The 20,923-nt window shown below is 43.0% G+C and overlaps 1 protein-coding gene across 1 annotated transcript in view; it reads left to right on the top strand.

Annotated features, from left to right (window-relative positions):
- The window catches only part of CD81 (CD81 molecule), a 57,710-nt gene extending 42,363 nt beyond the window's left edge, over positions 1–15,347 (top strand). The window contains exons 5-8 of the mRNA XM_081904409.1: positions 7,483–7,593; positions 8,245–8,337; positions 9,773–9,862; positions 10,809–15,347. Coding sequence (XP_081760535.1) covers positions 7,483–7,593; positions 8,245–8,337; positions 9,773–9,862; positions 10,809–10,871 — 357 coding nt within the window. The 3' untranslated portion in view covers positions 10,872–15,347. The remainder of the gene's footprint in view (positions 1–7,482; positions 7,594–8,244; positions 8,338–9,772; positions 9,863–10,808) is intronic.
- The last annotated feature ends 5,576 nt before the right edge of the window (positions 15,348–20,923 follow it).

The raw sequence follows: 20,923 nt of genomic DNA, 5'->3' as shown, positions 1-20,923 counted from the left end.
AAAAGTTAGGGTTCTACGTGGAGAAATCGAAGTTGGAAACGGAATTGTTAGAGCCTAAGACTAAGGTACTTTCAAGAATGTACAACTTGCTGTTAAAATGGAATTCACAAGATGAAACGGTAAAATCGGCTAAGATAAAGTGGGCACAGGACATTGGGCACAATATCATGTTTGAGGACTGGGAAAGGTTGTGGACTACTGGGTTGAATTTCACTGCATGCAATGTGTTGAAAGAAAATGTAATGAAAATGATATACAGATGGTACATGACCCCAGTCAAACTTGCAAAAATATACCACTTGTCTGATAATAAATGTTGGAAATGTAAAGAAAATGAAGGAACATTCTTCCACCTCTGGTGGACCTGCCCTAAAGTGAAGGCTTTCTGGGAAATGATATATAATGAACTGAAAAAGGTATTTAAGTATACCTTCTCTAAGAAACCAGAGGCCTTCCTTTTGGGTATTGTCGGCCAAGGGGTGATAAAGAAGGCCCGAATATTTTTCATGTATGCAACAACAGCAGCAAGGATACTTCTTGTGAAGCATTGGAAAACTCAAGATCTACCCACACTGGAAGAATGGCAGATGCAACTGATGGACTATATGGAACTGGCTGAGATGACCGGCAGAATCCGAGACCTGGGAGAGGAGACGGTAGAAGAGGATTGGAAAAAATTTAAGATTTATTTGCAAAAATATTGTAAGCTGTATGAATGTTAAGCAGGATGCTTGATTATAAACAACTTGGCACCATTAAAATAGATGAAGTGAAGTAGGAAGTTAAGTCAAAATGTAAGAAAAAAACAATTTTTTTGGATAATTATTTGGCTAAATTTAATTTTCCATGGAGCATAACTAAGGTATCTAAAACTTGAGAGATAACATTGAAAATTAGACAGTAAGGATGGAAGTAAGGTGATAATTTGCTGGATTAATTTTTTAATGTGGAAGGTAGGGGCGGGAGATGTGAGGAGGTCCTAAGGAGATAAGAAAATATGTCATGCTATGTTATAATAATAATAATAATAATAATAATAATAATAATAATAATAATTATTTATTTATACCCCGCCCATCTGCCTGAGTTTCCCCAGCCACTCTGGGCGGCTCCCAATCAGTGTTAAAAACAGTACCGCATTACATATTAAAAACTTCCCTGAACAGGGCTGCCTTAAGATGTTTTCTGAATGTCAGGTAATTCTTTATCTCTTTGACATCTGATGGGAGGGCGTTCCACAGGGGTTATAACTTTGTTTGTCTCTTATATTGTAACTTAAAAATTTCAATAAATATTATATATAAAAAAAATTTAAATGTGGCATGAGTGTCCTAGGCCAAAGCCTGTTGAGTTTGCAAAGTGACGTAGTTTCTCCTCACAAAACCCCTTGTAGAGGGTAGGTTGGGCTGGGTGCCCAAGAATATATTTATAAATGACCGGGCTGTTTTGTATTCCTTTACTTGTTTTTCTTCACGTACCAGCCCCTAGGTGTGGCAGCATGCTAGACCTCTCCCTTCCTCCCCTCAGACAGTGATGTGAGGAAATGCGTGGCGTGTTGACCTCCACGTAGTTTACATTTGATGCATTGCAAGGAAAATAAGACCAGCCCCTCTTTTTAACATCTAATTTGGCACAGGGAGCTGGTGATTACTCCCAAAACTTTACAGTGAAGCTAGGTTAGGAATTTGGGGTGGTATCCAACAAAGTACCGTATTTTTCGCTCTATAGGACGCACCCGACCATAGGACGCACCTTGTTTTAGAGGGGGAGAACAAGAAAAAAAAAATTTCCCCCCTCTGCGCAGCACCCCTTCAGCGAAGCAGCAGGAGAAACGGAGCCCTCTGCACTTCAGAGGCTTCGTGTTGCTATCGCTGAAGCAAAGGAGCCTGCATTCGTTCCATAGGACGCACACACATTTCCCCTTAATTTTTGGAAGGGAAAAAGTGTGTTTTATGGAGCAAAAAATACGGTAGTTAGCTTAGTGCAATGATTTTGGGCTGCAAGGCAGAACATTCCCTCCTCCTCTCCCTGTGTGTCGCCCATGCACCCCCTGAATTGGTTCTGGGGATTACTCCGACTCTGCAGAGCAGATTTGAAGAGGGTGCAGGAAGAGAAAAGGGAGGGGAACTGCTTTGTTGGATACCACCCTGGTCCTGGGTTTTCCACTCTAAAACATAATACTGCAACTACATCAGCACAGGGCACATTCACATGAGGCAGAGCATGGTTCTGTCTTCTGTGTAGCAGCTTTCCCCAGTGTGGTGCCTTCCACATATTTTAGACAGCTGTGATGGCTGTGGCTGATGTGCTTTACAGTCCAAAACGCTTTGAGGGCACCAGGTTGGAGAAGGGTGTTTGCAGCTCCTCTTTTGCAGATGTTTTAACAGGTCCAGGATAGTCAGGAACTATGCAGCAATGCAATATCCCAATCTGCTGCTTCAACACATGTTTTGCCCCACCCTTCTTTCCTACCTGCTGAGAGCAGCTCTCTAGCTCTGGAGGCCAGATGAACCAACTGCATCTGCTTAAGAGCCAGAAATCATGCTAATGTTTACATCCATAGCTGCTGCAGAACTTCTGTTGAATGTATACAGTTGTTCCCTATGCGCTTCCGCAGACTGCCGTGACATACGAAATACAGCTCCCTGCCCTGAGAGTTTCCAATCCAAGTTTCAGTATAGGGGAAGACGGGAAACAAGAGGCCCAGGCGAGAAGGGCTGGATAATACAAGAGAGTTTCTAAATATAGACTTTGTTTCAGTTGTACATTCCTGTGATTCGGTAAAGACAAGTGTTGCCTCGGGATCAAGTGTTGGCAACGTTCCCTCTGACAGCTGAGCGCTCTAACCTGAATAACATAGGGGGTACTATGTTCAGAGTTTTGAGAGTGTTGGTGATCCGGCCTCTTTCCCAGTTGGTTACAGCGTGGTGCTGAGAACGCCAAGGTTGCAGATTCAGTCCCTGTATGGGGCAGCTGCATATTCCTTCATTGCAGGGGGTTTGGACTAGATGATCCTCAGGGTCCCTTCCAACTCTTCTATGCTTCCTGCGGCATGTTTGGCAGCTACTGAATAGCTGTGAAATAGATTGTGGATAAGTGGAACCTGCAACAAAATGTCGCTGTGCAGAGTGCTTTTGTTGAAGGTGCTGGACAGCCCCTTTCCCAGTGCACTCCATTCCATTTCCCAAACCCAGTTTCCAGTTTCCTACGTCCCCCACCAGCAACAGCCAATCTGCATGCTGTGCCTGCTGACCACAATCAGTCCTCACTAGGATGTCACCCCTTTAGAGTGGTTTTTGTGCCTTTTTTTTTTTTTTTTTTACAAAATTTATTTCTACAAACCTTAAGGTATCCGCAAACCTACTGATACTGCCTTCCAGATAGGGCTGAGGAAAAACTCCTGTCTAAAACACTGGCAAGGGTTGCCTGTCAATGTAGACTATACTGTACAGGTTGGGCCACAGTGGTCTGACTGCACAACCCAGTTTCCTGTGTTTCATCCTTGCACATGACTCTATGGGGGTTATCACTCAGATAGGAAGTTTGCTATTATCATTCATCAGTAGTAGTAGTACAGTCATACCTCGGGTTACAGATGCTTCGGGTTGCGCGATTTTGGGTTGCGCACTGCACTGAACCCAGAAGTACCGGAGCAGGTTACTTCCAGGTTTCGGTGCATGCGCAGAAGTGCTAAATGGCACACATGCAGAAGCACTGAATCGCAACCCGTGCATGCGCAGACGCAGCACTGTGGATTGCGAACGTACTTCCCACACGGATCACGTTCGCAACCCGAGCGTCCACTGTAGTAGTAGTATATCCCACCTTTGTCCCTGATAGGACTCAGGGTGACTAACATAAAAACTAGAACTGCTAAAAACACAGAAAAAAATCCTATAGTATCATGCAGACTATATTGTGGTTATATCCTTGAATAGTTGTTAGTACTTCAACAAAGAACACATGTCAAACCTAGTCCTCTGAGGTGTTTCCGCAAAGTCCAGAAAGTGGTAAGGATTAGCATTGTTGCTTGTGGGTTGGGTATACACATTCATTTTTCTGCAAGACCATTTGGGATAGGGGGAAAAAACCTAAAATTGTACATTTGGGGCCACAACAGTTCATCTCATAGTTTCTTTGATTTTCTGTACATAGCCTTATATAAGACAAATACCTATGTAATGGAAGATAAAATTTCAGTCTTGGAGAAGGGTTTTCTCTCCCCATATTAGTCTATGTGGCTAACCACAACATTGTGGCTACACAAATAATACAGTGTTTTTAGGAACATTATTATGGAGTTTGAGGCTATGGAAAACTATGCATCTGCAAGTTGTTCTGATGTCTAGACTTAAAAGGGATAATGAAAACACAGGGCGAGGGAGAGCCAGGAAGAAGTTATGTAATAAAAGATGCTGATTTGGTTACCTTATCATAAAGTAGATAAATGGCTGTGGCAGCAATAAATAAATGCTCTCATAGGGAGGGGGAAAAAGTAGGCAATGCAGGGGGTTATTAAATCAAGCCAAGGTAAGCATTATAATGATTATAGCAATGAATAGCTTGAAATAAAGGACACTGGGGTTTTTTTAAACTTGCAAGAGCATTTATCTTTTGGAAGAGACTGCCAAGATGGTGGATTCTCCGCATCCCCTTGCAACCTTTGCATAATCAAGGGCTTTGTGATGATTGCGGAAACCTGTTTATATACAAGCTCATTACATCCTGTTGAATAACAGTTGGAAAACTTTGGACCTCTTCAGTAGCCTACTTTTTTACAATATTACTTTAAGTTGTGTTTATATGACTCTTACTACGTTTGGGTCACTGTAGCCTCAGATGTTATCTATCCCAAAATTCCAGAATTTCATTCTCTCACAAGATAGTTCGCAATATTCATCCAGGGAATCACAATCACATAGATTTTGAGACTGTGTTTAGAGCTGTGGTAAAGATTTTATTTCTGAGAGTAACTAGTAGTTTTTGCTCCCCTTTTCTGCTCATCCTTATTTTTCTTCTTCTGCCTGTCTGCCCTTGTTGTCTTCATATCTCTCTCTCTCTCTCTCTCTCTCTCTCTCTCTCTCTCTCTCTCTCTCTCACACACACACACACACACCCCTTAAACCTCACCATAGCATGACGTGGAGGCAAACTTGATTATGTTGTTTCACTGAGATGATACTGATTTCTCTCATCCCACCACAAGGAGTGTGGGGTTCCTGTGACTGCACGAGAAAGAGCTTAACACCAGCACCACACAGCCACGCTATGTGGGAATAATTTGAATGACACTCACTCATTCCTCTGTATCAAATGACCACTCACTTTTATTAGCATTGGTGTCATCTGAGCCCTTCTGCGGGCTGTGCACAGTGGGAGGAAATTCTATTATCAGTGTTTTTATCCACTAGCCAGTTCCAGATGGCACTGAAGAAATGAAATAGGAGGATTTTGTAGTCCTTAATGGTCTTCCCCTAGGGCAAATTATCCCTTAATAAAAACAGCCTCCCATTCTTCCTTTTTAAAATGAAATCTGGCATGCTGTTTCTCAACTTCCTACTTCCCCAAGGGAATTGGGGTGGACATGTTCCCCTTAGCACAGCTGCAAACAGCTGGCCCACACATGTGTTTCCCTAAAAGAGTTTAAATCCACAATGCATTTGCCCTGCTGCAACTCTGTTGACTCTGGAGCACAACAATCTTGATGCTTTATTTAGCACTTGGCTTTGTTTTTTAGCACACAAGGGGAGAACTGGAGGGCACAGGTTTCCCCTGCAGGCTTAAAAGTCTATCGAAAAAGAAGCTTTCATAGTCTTCCTCAACAAACCAATTTGGCATGTTTGTGATGGGAGGGAGGTTTTTTTTCCAGTTGCAGGGACCCAACAAATACCCCCTATTTCTATTATGGACCAACCTCGCCCTTTGATGATGAGGACACCCTCAGAAACAATAGGGAGGTGCACATGGAAGAAAGCATCCCCTCAAATATCCAAGACCCAGCCCTTGTAGGGTTTGAAAGATTAAAACTAGCACCTTGAGGTTAGCCTGGAAACTACCCTGGGGAGAGGGAAGTAATGGCATAATGCAATCCACATGGTTAGCCTTTTGGGAGACAAAAACAGGGACATGTTCCAGCTCCACTACGTTGATGAGAGAAGCCTCTGGACAGCTCTTTCCATGTATCAACAACTAGTCCTTGGTTTGGAGCACCAATATTGCCAGTACAGTGGTACCTTGGTTCTCAAACTTAATCCTTTCCGGAAGTCCGTTCCAAAACCGAAGTGTTCCAAAAGCAAGCCACACTTTCCCATAGAAAGTAATGCAAAATGGATTAATCCGTTCCAGGCTTTTAAAAGCAACCCCTAAAACAGCAATTTAACATGAATTTTACTATTTAATGAGACCATTGATCCACAAAATGAAAGCAATAATCAATGTTCTGTACTATAAAATAAATAAGATAGTATTGTAGATGATAAAAATTAAAATTAATTTTTTTCTTACCTGTACTGATTATAGTCATTGTTTGGATGGGGGGCATTTATCCATTTCCGCAGTCACACAATCAATCAATCATAAAATGAAAAACAAGCCACAGGCAAATAATGAAAAAGCCACACAAACAAAAACGCAAAATAATAGCAAAAACGAAAGCACCAAATATCACCTCAGAACACTGCAATCAGAAACAGAAGGCTTTAATTACGATGGGGAGGGGGAGGCTTAAATTTGCTGCTTAAGGGTAAAACGGGAGCAAATAAGCCTTAATTACTATGCGGGGCACTCAAATTTGCTGTGCAACAGGAGAAACGGAAGCTCAGGCTTCTGGGATAAAGTTCGAAAACCGGAACACCTACTTCTGGGTTTGCAGCGTTCGGGTTCTGAGTTGTTCGGGAACTTCGCTGTTCGAAAACCGAGGTACCACTGTAATATTGTTCACCTGCTTTAGGACCCGTGAAGCTTGCAGGAGACTGTTGGTTCAAACCCATGTACTATTAACTGAAAATTATCCTGACTCAGTTAAGGACTGGTCACTGAGTTCCTCTAGCATTTATTGAGGGCAGAGGGCCTATCCAACTTGTACCACTCCTCTTACTGTTTAACTCCATCTTGCTGGATTGCCTTCTCTTTTCAAGAGTGCGACAGACCTTTCTGCAAGCCCAGCTCCCTGCTCTGAACTTAGCCTCTGTTCTGGATGGCAATGTTAATCTACAAGCTATTTTCAGGTTTTCCTGAGCTCTGTCGGTTGTCTGTCATCTCTTTCCTTTCCTTTTTTCTTTTTTGAGACAGTTTGAATTAGTGGGAAGAAGCCGAGGTAATTTGCACTGCCCCTAGCCTGTGGCACCATGTGGTTGAGCTGCTGCCATCACCATTAACTTCAGTGTACCTATCTGCCTTAAGCAACTGGAAACTTTAGAAAACACCTGGATAACATTTTTCATTGTGGCTGTATCTTCTTCCCTCTCGCTGCCCCCCTTGCAGATTGCCAAAGATATCACACAGTTCTACGACCAAGCGCTACTGCAAGCAAAGTCAGGTGAAGCTGAGAAAGCAAACAAGGCAAAGGCAGTTGTGAAAACCTTCCACGAAACAGTAAGCTGGATGCACAATTTGTTGGAAATCAAACTTGACCTTCCATCCACAGGCATGTAGTTGGCATCGTTCTTGTTCAAAGAAGTGCCCAGGGAGTATATAATTCGGAACACTGCTATTGTCCCTGTAAAGCAGGCCCTCATTGAATTTAAGAGGCTCTTCCCCCTTGGCCATTCAAGCACTTTGGGTGTCCCCAAGAGGGATTGTTGAGACCAGTGAGCAGGATGCAAGAAAGATAGCAGACATTTTAAGTGGCTAAATAAAACCAAAAGGGGTTGGCATGGGAACATTATGTGTTCAGGTTTGCCATCTCCCCCCAAATAGGGGAGGGGGGAGGACCAGGAATGGCAAGAACTGAAATTCCGTATGACAGATCCCATTGTGCTTTTCATTGGAAAGCGCCAGTGATATGATGTGTGGTCTGCTTATAAAGAGAAAAGATAAACCAACACCTGCATGTCTCCATATTATAGCTCTTAAATGAGAGGTGGCTACCCCTGCAAAGGTTCAAAGAAGATCGTTGTCTAGTATAAGGTGCCACCTTCCAGCCCATTTTTCAGATTCTTTCTAGACTTCCAGCTCAGACCTTTTCCTTCCTGCTCGGAGTTTCCCTGTTAGAATGTTCACTCCAATCCATTTCTCTGCTTACAGCTAAAATGCTGTGGTGGAAACGCCCTGGAAAGTGCATTGAACATTCTTCAACCTGATATCTGCAGTCAAAGTGTGACTTCAGCATTTACACAGGTAAGGAAGTGTTTGTGTGATACACCCATTGTCCTCAGTGAATGGGCCTTTCATCTCCAGCAAGACTTCAGTTGATTGGGAGTGGGGGAGGAGAATAATGCACCATGTTGAGCTTGCAATATGAAGTACAGCTTTAGGGTTGTTTCTGCACAGGACTTTCATTAAGCCTAAGGTATATAAATGGATCTGTGGCACTCTGTGTCATGTTTGTTTAAGCGCGTAAGGTAGCTTTCTGAGTAGAAAGGAAGTTTGAACTGTTTTAAATATCTTGCAGTGTTAGGGGTGCAGCTGGGAAGCATGGCCCCATGTGTTGAAAGTGTGCGTAGAATGGGTTGAACATCCCTAATAATATCTGTTGGTTTTGATTAGATGTCCATCAGTTAATGGCTTACTACAGTATTATAGCCTACAGGGCAGGTTTTTTGTGTTGTTGTTTTTTTGACTGCAGCAGGTAGGTCGAAAGCTGTTTTGGGAGGCTATTAAATTATTATAGACAGCAGTTTGGGCTTTTGTACAAAGAGCATCAGGAGGTGCCATATTATGCTTAGGCCACACTCATCCTTCTGCTAACCTTGGATTGAGATAAATGAATTGATTGAATGGCCTTAGCTCTGTGTTTAGTTTTCCTGATGGTCACACACAATGGCAAAATACTATGCTCACATAACAGGATGTTTACTTGTTCCATCCATTATTGGTATTGAGGCCTGTGCTTTATAATATGTCCATAAACGATTAGGGGTGATCAGTGAAGTAGCTAAGTTTGGTGGTGATACTGAATTGTTCAGGGTCATTAAACCAAAAGTGATTGCGAAGAGCTCCGAGCAGATCTCGCCAGATTCCGCAAATGGGCAGCAAAATGGCAAATGCAATTCAATGTAAACAAGTGTCATGTCAGGGCAAAAATAAATAAATCTTAATTTCACATGCAGTCGTGCCTTGTTTGTCGAACGGAATCCGTTCCGGAAGTCTGTTCGACTTCAGAAAATGTTCAGCAACCAAGGCACGGCTTCCAACTGGCTGCAGGAGCTTTCTGCACTCAATTGGATGCCGCAGAAGCCGCGTCAGATGTTCGGCTTCCAAAAAAGTTCACAAACCGGAACACTCACTTCTGGGTTTGCAGAATTTGGGAGCCAAAACGGACAAGTACCAAGGCATTCAACAACCAAGGTACGACTGTATATGCTCTGAACTGACAGTGACTGAGCAGGAAAAATACTTGGTTGACCTAGTGTGTGGCAGCTGGGGGGGAAGCAAATCCCATGCTAGGGATCGTTAAGAAAGGAATTGAGAATAAAACTGTGGATATCATAATGTCATTATACAAATCTGTGCTGTGACTGCATCTGGTTGACCATTGTGAGGATGTTGGATTAGATGAGCCATTGGCCTCATCCAGAAGACTCATTATGTTATTCTGTTCATTTTACCACAGGATCTAAGCTGTCACAGTAAAATTGATGAGCTGTTCTCTGGAAAACTGTACTTGATTGGCATTGCCGCCATTGTGGTGGCTGTGATCATGGTAAGTGCTGGAGTTGTTGTGGTGGTAGTGGCTGTGGGTTTGTGGAATATGGGATACTCCCAGAGGGCCTGTTGAGGTGCCATCCATGCAACAGCTGTGGGCAGTATGTTGATGGACCTCTAGGTCAGTTGTCAGTTTAGAATGATTGACAGCTTCTCCTCATTCTCTCCTTGCAGAGCAGGGGCAAGATGCAGCTTTCCCAGAAATGGACTGTGTCTTCCTTAGCCTGCAATGCTTTTCTAGATAGCAAGGGAGGGAGAGAAGCTTCTAAGCCACTCTGTTCCCTAAATCAGAGCTGGAGAATATCCCTTATCCCTCTACCCTCCCATAGATCATTTTAAGGTTCAAGTCTTCCTATTTTTCTCTCTCTCTTCTTTAAAGGTTGTTTCGATTTTGCCCAGTGGAAGCTTAGCTCAGCAGAATATCCTTTCCAGTTAGAATCACATTTCAATCATTTTATCAAGAAAATTATCTGATGATGATATAATATGATGATATTATATTATTATTTTAAAGTGCATATAAAATATTTATATATAGCCCACCTTTTTCCGTGACGGGACTCAAGAATAAAAATAAGACCGGCTAAAAACTTACCAACTTTTTATGATTCCATGTGAGGGGAAATAAAAGCTCAGAGAAATATGGAGGTGCAGCATAATTCCACCTAGAACTAAAAAGTTCGGTTTGTACACTTTGCTCCTGAAAGCCCCCAAAAATGCAGATTGGGTTTTAATGTTAACTCTTTTTTATTCAACTTCAACAGCAACAAAGCAAACCATCTTAAATTAAAACCCATCTCTGCCTGCATTAGCAAAACTAGTTTTCTCTTCGACTTCTTGCCAATCTGACTAGAAGTGGCGGTCTTGTCTACGGTTAACTTAGCCTAGGGACATAGCTTATGTTTGAGTTGGATTCTCTCTTAATGTTCTCTCTTGGCCTGCAGATCTTTGAGATGATCCTGAGCATGGTGTTGTGCTGCGGCATCCGAAACAGCTCGGTCTATTGAGAAGCGGGAGGGCAGAGGCGAAGCAATGGTGCCGAAGGGACCCCAAAGTGCCGCTGTCTGACCAGGAGATACTTCCAACAAAAGACAAAGAAAATTATGTATATAAATATTTCAGATATTACCATACAGTACTTATCATTCTTACTTGGAAAGTCTTCTTTTTGTTTAAGGGTGGTGGGAGGGGGAGTTTCTGTATATTTGTGGCGGAGTTAGTTACACATCAGTTTGCGTGGTAAATCATTCCAGTGGTTCCAGGCCTTTATCAAAGAGAGCCTTTCTTTTTCTTCTCTTTCCTCGTCATTCTCCTTATGCTGCCAACATGGAAAAAGAGGGTATCATGCACAGGTGCCACTCCTTTTATGAGGAATATAGACACTTGGTGCATCCTTATTCTCTGAAAGTGATTTAAAAAAAACAAAAACATACTGAAACCCTTGTTGACACCTAATCCCAGCATGTCCCCCTTAACCATCTCTTATCTTAGTTCATAAGTAATCTTGGACACATTCTCTAAATCTTTTGAGTGTGTAGGGATGCAAGAGTCCCTTGGCACGAAGATGCACTCAGTCCTGCTGTTTTGTTATTAGACAGGTGAGTGTGTCTGTATTTCAGATTGCCACCTTTTCACTGAAGAGTGGAGAGACCTTTTTTTCATAAATTGTCGTAAGTCAAAAGTCCGTTGTGTCTCCCAGAGTTCACAAAGTGGCTGTGATTGGAGGCCAAATCTCCAAAAGTCCTCATAAAATTTAGAATCAGGAGCATTTTTCTAAAAAACCCATTAAAAAATATATTAGGTGTATTTTAGATGAAAGAGAGAATTGAATAGGTCTGGTAATGGAATGTTAAAGCTTTCTATATCTCACTGCGAAAACTGAACTTGCACATGTGCTTACATGGTTAATTCTGAACGCAAATGTTGAATGAGGTCTCTTATTTCATAAATGTGCAGTTTTCTAATGATGCCAAAAAGTATCTGTGGCAGGCGATCTCTTAAACAATGGCTAGAAACCTGTTCATTTAAATATATTAGGGGTTTTTTTGTTTTTTGTTTTAAGAAGGCACCTATTCTTGTGCCTTTTTAAAACTTGGTAATAGAGCTGGATAACCAACAAGGTGTGTGTGACCCTGTGAGGAGAAATTGGAATACACCAGATGTAAAACCTGAGTGATGGGGCCTAAATACTTTTCAAGCAAAGCTGGTTTCCAGGACTTCACCCTTTCTGACAACACCTGAGCTGCAAACATGAAGCTACACGTGTTTCTTTTCAGTTGACAACTCAGATACCTGAGTTTAGGCACCCCCTTGCCTTCCCTTCTCTTCCCTCCCCTCTCCCCCCCCCCAAAATACTTTTTTTTCCAAGTTGCAACTTGAAATTTGTTACAGTTGAGGCAAGAAGTCCCACCGGCCTCTTCCTTACGACAGAGTGGCCATGTTCACAGGGCTTATTTGTTATTTCGGTAGTTAGTTAATCCTGTGTTATAGAAAACAGTCACAAACAAGCCCTGTGCTATCACCCCACTTAATAGTTTGACTTCTGTTCTGTTTGTTCTTGAAGGAGTAATTTAATCCCGGTTTCCCCCTGCTGATCTTCCCAACTTGCAGTGAATGCCAGGATGCCCTTTAGAACAGCAGGGGACAGCATGAACGAAAGAGAGAGAGGGGCGCACACACAATGCTGCAGATATAATCTTCCAACACTAGTTGGAATGCTTTTAGTGCACAGCTAAAAGCACTGCTGGGCTTGAATGGTCCACTCAGCGCTAGGTGCAGATCCTTTTTCTGAATTCGGCAATTTGAGCAACCCAGAGGTTCAGTGCAAACCCAGCCTTGCGTTAAGCAAGGCAGGTCAGAAAACAGGATGAAAGGGAATGTTTGGTGAAGGTTCTCACCCAGCTGCCACCCTTTTCCCTCTATGGTGCCCTAAGGAAGCAATGCCTCAGAGTCTTGAAAGATGCAGTTGAGGGGACGGATTGAGATCTTTTAGCCTTAGAAATAGCCTTAAAGCAACACTGCCCTGAATGTCAAACTTTGCATGCACTGGAAACAGAAATTGAACCTTACCACCCATCCCACCCATCCTTCACAGGTTTTGGGGTCACGTGTTCCAGTATAATAGGCTCTGTCTGCAACTTCTAGGTATCAATTGTGCATGTACATTTATTTACATATAATATATATGCGCGCATTGGGGTTACCAGCGTACAGAATGGATGTTTGTAACTCACTGCCTTTCGTTGAGTGTCCTTGAGAAATGTATATAAATACACCTCTAAGCAGCTTGCTTTTTCTATACCATAAGTTTGATACTGTTCAGCATTCAGTTTACAATGTGCGAGCAGCCATAACTCTGTGTTGGAAGATTCGCTGACCTGTCCTCCAAAAACTGAGCATGGATCAAGCCCATTTGGGGGAGGAAATGTTTGCTTCAGGCACAGGTCATGTTGCAATACCGTGTCTGTGGAAGGCGGGTGCAGGAGATTATTGAGGATCATGCTGCCATTGAAGTGCGACAGCAGGACAAGAGGGATGAATGAGTTTTCCGGAGCATTCTTTGTGGGTAAGGCACAAACTACAAGTTACGTGCAAGTGCATTCAACAATGCTTTGACACTGTAATATAAAGCAGCTTCAGGAGGGTGTGATCTTAAGTGGAGTGGTAGAAAGGACAGAAGTGCTTTACAAGGATAAGTACACATCTGGAATCCCATGAACACCTGAAAGCCAAAAGGGCGGTGGGCAGTGGACAATGTACCATAGTCTGAAGATTGTGTTTTACAACTGTTTCTGGATTGTACTTCTACAGACCACAGGTAGGGAATCTTACAACAGAGTGTTCTCCCAAATTTCAAAAAAAATAATGAAAATTGTTTCTTTGCATACAAAAAGCCTGATGTTGGGAAGAGGGTTCTATATTAGGCTTCTCCCCAGCATGGCGGCCGTTCTGTATGTAGAGCTTATTTCTTTCTACGGCAGAGTGCTGTCTGAAATGGTACAGTCCTCAATAAGTTTGTATCACATAATTTGCTGTTTCTGCAAAACTATAGACATATGGCCACTTTTCAGAGCCAGGCAAAGCAGGATATGTTCTTGTTTCCCTTTTCCTGTCTGCAATGCACTGAGGGACTAGCAAGAGAGGGACAAGGGTAGCTGCAGCATTCCAAGGTAGGCTTAAAATAACCCCTGTGCCGTTGATTGGGGTTTGCTTTAAGTAGAGACTGGTGGTGTGGAGAATCTCGCCTCCAATATAGCTCTAGTATTTAAAAGGTGGAGACCCAGGCAAGAGAAGCCCATTGCTAATGCGAGGTGGAAGAGAGCTGACATGCAGATGCTCCTGTGCAAAGCATTGTACTGTTACATCTGACAACGTATTCGCACAATGCTATGTGAAGAGTTGTTCTCCCAACGATTTTTGTGGCTGGATCTGAGAAGCCTCTAGATTGTTTGTAGTTCCTCAGAGAACATCAATTGACAGGGTTAGGTTTGGGAGTATGGATGTGTCCAAAACATTATTTTTTGATGGTTGCTGTTTCTTGGAAGATCGTATGGCAAATAACTCTTTCTTCTAAGCCAAAAGAGGAGGATAACATTCCCCCTTTCTCTTTGCTGGATTTGTCTGAATTAAACAGAGCCACGATGGAGACCATAGGGAAAGGCCAAACAGAACTGCTGGCCACATTGTGCTGAATGCTTGGGTTTCTTTTTTTATACTGTGGAGCATGCCACAAGCTATATGTGTGTTAACTACTATTTTTTTTTCTCTCTGCCTTCTTTGTCACTTTTGAAATTTTTTAATAAACATTTTCTCCTGGTGTGTACTGTGTGATGAAGCCCTATGTTCCTTACAGCCAGTAAGTAAATTGTGACATCTGAATGTTTCGCCCATCTTGTCTCCATAGCATTGGCAAAACCAGCCATGGGAATGGGGAACAAATGGGGGCCGGCGAAGAAGCCAAGGGAAGAGTGACCTCACCCTTACCAACTGCAGGGCTTATTGGCCAGTTGAATCTTACTCTGTTTAGAAGAAAGCCATGAGGAAACTCGCAGTTCCAAAAATGGGGCTTAATTGAGGGGGATAAAAGCGGCTTCTGATATGCAGCATGAACTATCCCAAAACTATCTGTTAACTGTTTAGGCCAACAGAACAGGCAGTGGTCAGTCCAAAGGGCTTGCTGCCATTGTCCAGCCCTGCTACAGGTTGCAGCAAACCCAAGAACAAGAGAATGCATGCAAGCTTTGCCTCTTGTTGGTTACAACAAACAGCCTGGCCTTTGCACTTAGTTGCCTCTAGAAATGTGGAACAAGGGATACATGGGGGAGAATGACAGCCCCTCCCCAGCTCAACCCCTTGGCTGTGCTTCTGCCCAGAAATCATGTCCACTTGCTGTTGTCTTGCTTGTTTATCTGAATGTTAAAATAATCTGTCGAAATAACTTTTTAAAAAAATGATATATGAAAACAATTAAACAGCAGAAACGTTAGCGGTGTACTGTCAGATTTATTCCTTCCCTAACACCATGGAACGATTGTGCTAACTCTAGATTCGTGGATAGCATCCAGCTTGGGTGAATTCCGTTTCCTTAATACTTCCTTTCATGGGTTTTTTCTTTTCTTTTCCTGTTTAAAAGCAATAGTCACTTCCTGTACCCAAGGAGACGCTGTTGCTGTTTAAAAAGCTGGTGTGCTTCATCCTGCCATTGTGCAAGGTGACTTGTCTTATCTCTTGTATCAGAAAGCTCAGTAGGGGTATATGTCATTCAAGCGCCCTTCTCTTCTTGTAAGAGCAAAAATTATGGACTTTGCATAAAAGGGAGCAAGTGTTAAAGATTGGGGTGCAACAGAATAGTTGTTAGTAGCTACACTTGTGAGTGGTGAATGCTCATTTGGTGGCCAGCTTCAGAAGTCTTGAGTAATCTTCTTCCAGCACTTTGCAAAGCTAGTCCCTCAAAAAAAAAATCTTAACACTGGTTCTGCTATTTATTTATTTATTTATTTAAATTTATAGATAGTATTATTGCCTAGCACTACCCAATACACACTTAAAAATTTCAAGTATTCAAACATATTCTCCTTCACTCCCACCTTTACTCAGCAGTCAGTGCTGGGTATGTAGAGTCCTTTCAAAAAGACTGGCAAGTTATCGGCTCTTTGGGGAGAACAAATTCAGACACCCACCCACCCCCTTCCTGCCATGCAAACTGATCAGAGATTTGAAGCTTTTCAGAAAAGGCTCCGCTCACTGCTTTTGAATCTGCTTCACAGAAAGGCAGGGGATTTGTGTGGGTGGTTCACAGGCTATGTGTGTGCACATGTCTTGCACACAAAGATATTGGTTCTAGATTTCTAAGTAATAGTTCAAAAGAAAAGCTGTCAATGTGCTATGAAGTGAAATTCAGAAGAATAAAGCTTTGTGGCTTGAGTATGCAGGGGGCAGACAGGTGAAACTTAAAAGTGGTGTCACACACTGTAACCAGTCATATGGTTTTTGACATCTCTGCAGCAGATGAGACATCATACAGTGCTTTCTTCAGTTCACATCAGAAAGGAGTGGGCTACCATTGAAATTGTGTGTGTGTGTGTGTGTGTGTGCTAGGTTATTATGAATCGGCACTTGAGAAAGGAAAAGAGTGGAACATTAACAGTAAGGGGGAGCCTTGGTTTAGGATAAGCATCATCTGGATTCTCTGAAAGAACGTTGGAAACTCCTGTGCAAATTTAGTTGGGTGTAAGCCCCACTAGACTTCTGAGAAAATATGCACAGTGGTAGCCTGTGACAAGCCTAAGGGCACTTCTACACTAGCCTTTTCCTCTTGAACCCATTGGTTTGCAGCACAGAGTTCCATTAACAATCGGGGATGGTTTGAACGGGGGTTGTGTGCTGAAGGCCGGTGTATAGCGGCAACACACAGGTACAGATGTAAGCCTTGTAACACTGGTTCAAATGGATGGAATTAATGGGTGAAAAGCAAAGCCATTGCAAATCACATAGGTGGCCCATTCCAGGAATCTCCATCGAAAATCTGTGCAAGCCATACTTTCTTATCTGGCACAAATGCAAACCTAAAAGTGGACTCAATCTAATGAGTCCATGTGTACTGATAAAAAATACTGCTGTTCCCATCCTATTTTGCCCTCCAGGCCTCTGTGGTATATTATTCTGTGCTTTGTGCTGCTCAGCCGAGCTACTTTTCTGTACCTGGGAACTTGAACACTGTGCTCCTGTGTCCCAATAAATAAAAATATGCCATGTCCTAAGCTACAGGAAATTGTCCAAGAAGAGGCAGACTCATTTCCCCCACCCCCTCATCCAGCTACTCAAACTAGAGCAGAGGGCTGCATTTGGCTCTGGCCACATGCTGCAGAATGCTAATGGTTAAGTCAGCCCATCTTGGCTGGGAGGGCTTTGGGCTAACACATCTGGGGATTTTGTTGTCTGGCAAAAAAAAAAAATAAGGGTGATTGGTCCCAAAGGATATAGTTCCTCTTGTTTTGACCATTCTTCCTCAGCAGCATTCAGTGTGTTGCATTTTGCTTTGCCTCAGCCGCTTCAACACACTGTTTGGAGGAAATAGATTAACCATCTGCTCATCTCCGAACATCTCCAACTTGCTCTTTTTGGGGAGTAATGAACTGATACCAAAAAGCTGCAGAAAACTAGAAATTTTGCTCATCTTATCAGCAAAGTCACCAAAAACACACACTGCAGATCTCGAAATCCATTGCTATCCTCAATCTCTCAGGGCAGGGTGTTTTGACTAGTTCCTCAGGCCCTGATAAGGAAGGAGCATTGGCAAAGAGGGAGTAAACACTAAGCCTTTCACACTGCCCTTCTTGCCTGCAGGTCTCAGCACCTGCCATTGAAGTGCATTTCTCTGCCTTTAACAGATTAGTCTGTTCTACATCCTGTAGAAGGATGTCATTATCATCACTGCCAGACTTTCTGTTCCTCTGTGGGTGGGTGCTTTTAAGGTTAATGGCATGCAAAACTCACAGAGGTTCCTGCCGAACCCCCACCTCCACCTCTCCATCCAGGCAAGTGGGAGACATTATCATATTCCAACCACACAAAAGCACTTGAGGAGGGCAGACATGGGGAAGGGCATGGCCTGGAGGGAATCCTGGGGGCCAGAAAGAAAGGTCTGGGGGGCCACATATGCCCCATCCTAAAGGGTCTCCATAGCATTGTGATGCCATAACCAAGACCTGTGCACCTTCGCTGAAACCTAGTGCCATCTCCCACCAGCACTTTTCTTCCTGTCCCATGGCCATAATTTGTTGGGGTCAAATAAGGCTGTGCTTTTCCCAGTCCAGACAGATGTGTGTTAGGAGTTTGTGTCTTCATTGCTTCTGTATGCAGGGGGGACAGTATATTTGAAACAATGGGAGAAATGATTCACATCCACCAAGCTCAAAAGTGTTTTTTTCACGAAACTGCACCTTATGTCCCCAAACTGCTGCTCTATGAACGTCTATTATATCGCCATACATAAACTTTTGATTTTCAGTATGTTGTGCATGGAAGTATTAAATGGACCTTAGTCTGGGCAAATCCTACAGTACTGCTTTAAAAACAACAACCAACCCTCCCTTTTAAAGGAAGATGAGAAAATTTTAATTCTCATCATGTCTGTTGTTACTGCTGGCTGTATCTGGGACAAAAATGGCTCACTCTACATAAATTACTGTAATTAGCAATCCTCTATAAATTGAAACTGATGTTACAAATGAAAGGCAGCAGTTTGTATTACGGATGGCTTCTCTGTTTTTTCAAGACTGTCCTTGGGACCACAATTATAACTTAAACTTGAAGACATGTAATCTTACAGGGGCCTTGTTGGTTTCATTTGATCTTCTACAACCATCTAAAACAGGGGTAGGCAACCTAAGGCCCGTAGGCTGGATGCGGCCCAATCACCTTCTCAATGCAGCCCACGGACAGTCTGGGAATCAGCTTGTTTTCACATGAGTAGAATGTGTGCTTTTATTTAAAATGCATCTCTGAGTTAATTGTGGGGCATAGGAATTCGTTCAACCCCCCCCCCCCGAAAAAAAATATATAGTCCAGCCCACCACATGATTTGAGGGACGGTGTACCAGCCCATGGCTGAAAACGGTTGCTGACCCCTGATCTAAAACACGTCCAGGACAAATGTGTGCATTTGCTAAGTCCACACCATACATTTAAAGCACATTCCAAAGAATTCTGAAACGCCCCCCGCCCCACAAAAAATCCTGGGAGCTGTAGTTTGTTGAGGTGCTGGCAACTGTAGCTCTGTGAGGGGGAAACTACAGTTGGCAGGATGTGTTAAATGTGCCCTAAATGCATGATGTGGGTGTGATTCCCCTCCCACTGTTTAAAACAGTGCAGAGTACAAACCCTCCCATTTTTAACACTTGAATATTTGCATCAGAACATAGGTTATATGGTGGCCATGTGCTTTACTTTACAGAAAACAGTCTTCTATTGGGAGGGCCATCAGAGGGCAGGCCTCTGTTTGAAGATGTCATCTATTTGAAAGGCTGTCCAATCCAAGTCTTGTGTAAAGATAATCATAAGAAAGGAGAGCAGCTGATTAAGCAGGTGCACAGGTCAGGTTATACGATCAAAGGCTTTCCCATCTCTGTGAGGTGCTTTCTATATCTAGTTTAATTATAGTAATTAGTACACTTAATTTATTAATTGCCTTCAAGGGCTCAGCATACACATGGCACAAGTTTCCTGTGAAATCATTTCCATGCTACACAGCTTTGCCGATACAGTACAACCTTCTGCAAAGATTTCTGCACCCGGGGAAGTGTGAGGGAGGAGTGTCTAATACCTGCATGGGCGTAGCCAAATCAATAAAAATAAATAAAAATGCATAGGTAACTAAGGTTCTGCGCCCCTCCCCCCCACAAAAGGCTTGCCCCCGTAACAAAAATCCCGGCTACGCTCTTGAAAATCAGGTATACACACCTCGGCAATCGTTACCTGGCCGAGAAGAAATCTTAACGACTTTTAAGTTGTATTGTTAGTTATTGGGCAGGTGTGCAAATCGTGTGCATAAGCAAACAAAGTAAACGTGATTGAGATGCAAGCAGACATGAGAGTAGCGACGTGGGATGCGAAGGCAGATATTGCAAAATCGCTCGCGTTGAGTCCTGGATTTCTAATTGCAAATGATAACAAACATATAGATAGATGATAGATAGATAGATAGATAGATAGATAGATAGATAGATAGATAGATTCTTTATTGTCATTACACAAGTGCAACATTGCACAAGTGCAACGAAATTGGATGCCATCCCTTAAAAAACAACAAAAGCAAAACAACAACAACAACCAAACAAACCACATTCCAGCCACACCCACACCCACACCCATCAAACTCCCAGGTCACACTATCGAGTTACAGCATTCAAAAAGGCCACAGCTCTTGGATAGAAACTATTTTTCAGTCTATTTGTCCTTGACTTGATGTTTCTATATCTCCTGCCAGAAGGCAGTAGTGCAAACAGACTGTATCCCGGGTGAGATGAATCCTGCAGGATGTTGTTTGCTTTCCTAAGACAACGGGAACCGTACAGTTCTTCCAAAGATGGGAGAGGATGACCAATAATCCTTTGGGCTGTGGTTATGACCTTCTGGAGCACCTTCCTCTCCCTAGCTGTACAACTGGAGAACCAAGCACAAATACAGTATGTGAGAATGCTCTCTATGGAGCCTCGATAGAAGGACACCAGCAGTCTCTCACTCAGATTGTTCTTCTTTAAAAGTCTGAGGAAATAAATTCTCTGCTGGGCCTTCTTCACCAGAGCAGTGGTATTTGCGCTCCAAGTCATGCCCTGATCGATAGTCACTCCCAAAAACCTGAATTCCGCCACCCTCTCCACCCGTTCCCCGTTGATATACAAGGGCTGAATGTCCGCCTTTTTTTCCCTGTAATCCACCACCAATTCCTTGGTCTTAGCCGTATTAAGAGCCAGATTGTTCTCTCCACACCAAACACAGAGCCGCTCCACCTCGTCCCGATAGGCGGACTCATCCCCTCCTGAAATGAGCCCCACCACCG

This window comes from Podarcis melisellensis, assembly GCF_964234715.1.
Source record: "Podarcis melisellensis genome assembly, chromosome: 1".
Classification (NCBI taxonomy): domain Eukaryota; kingdom Metazoa; phylum Chordata; class Lepidosauria; order Squamata; family Lacertidae; genus Podarcis; species Podarcis melisellensis.
The sequence above is the reverse complement of the archived record's forward strand: the minus strand, read 5'-3'. Positions and strand labels throughout refer to the sequence as shown.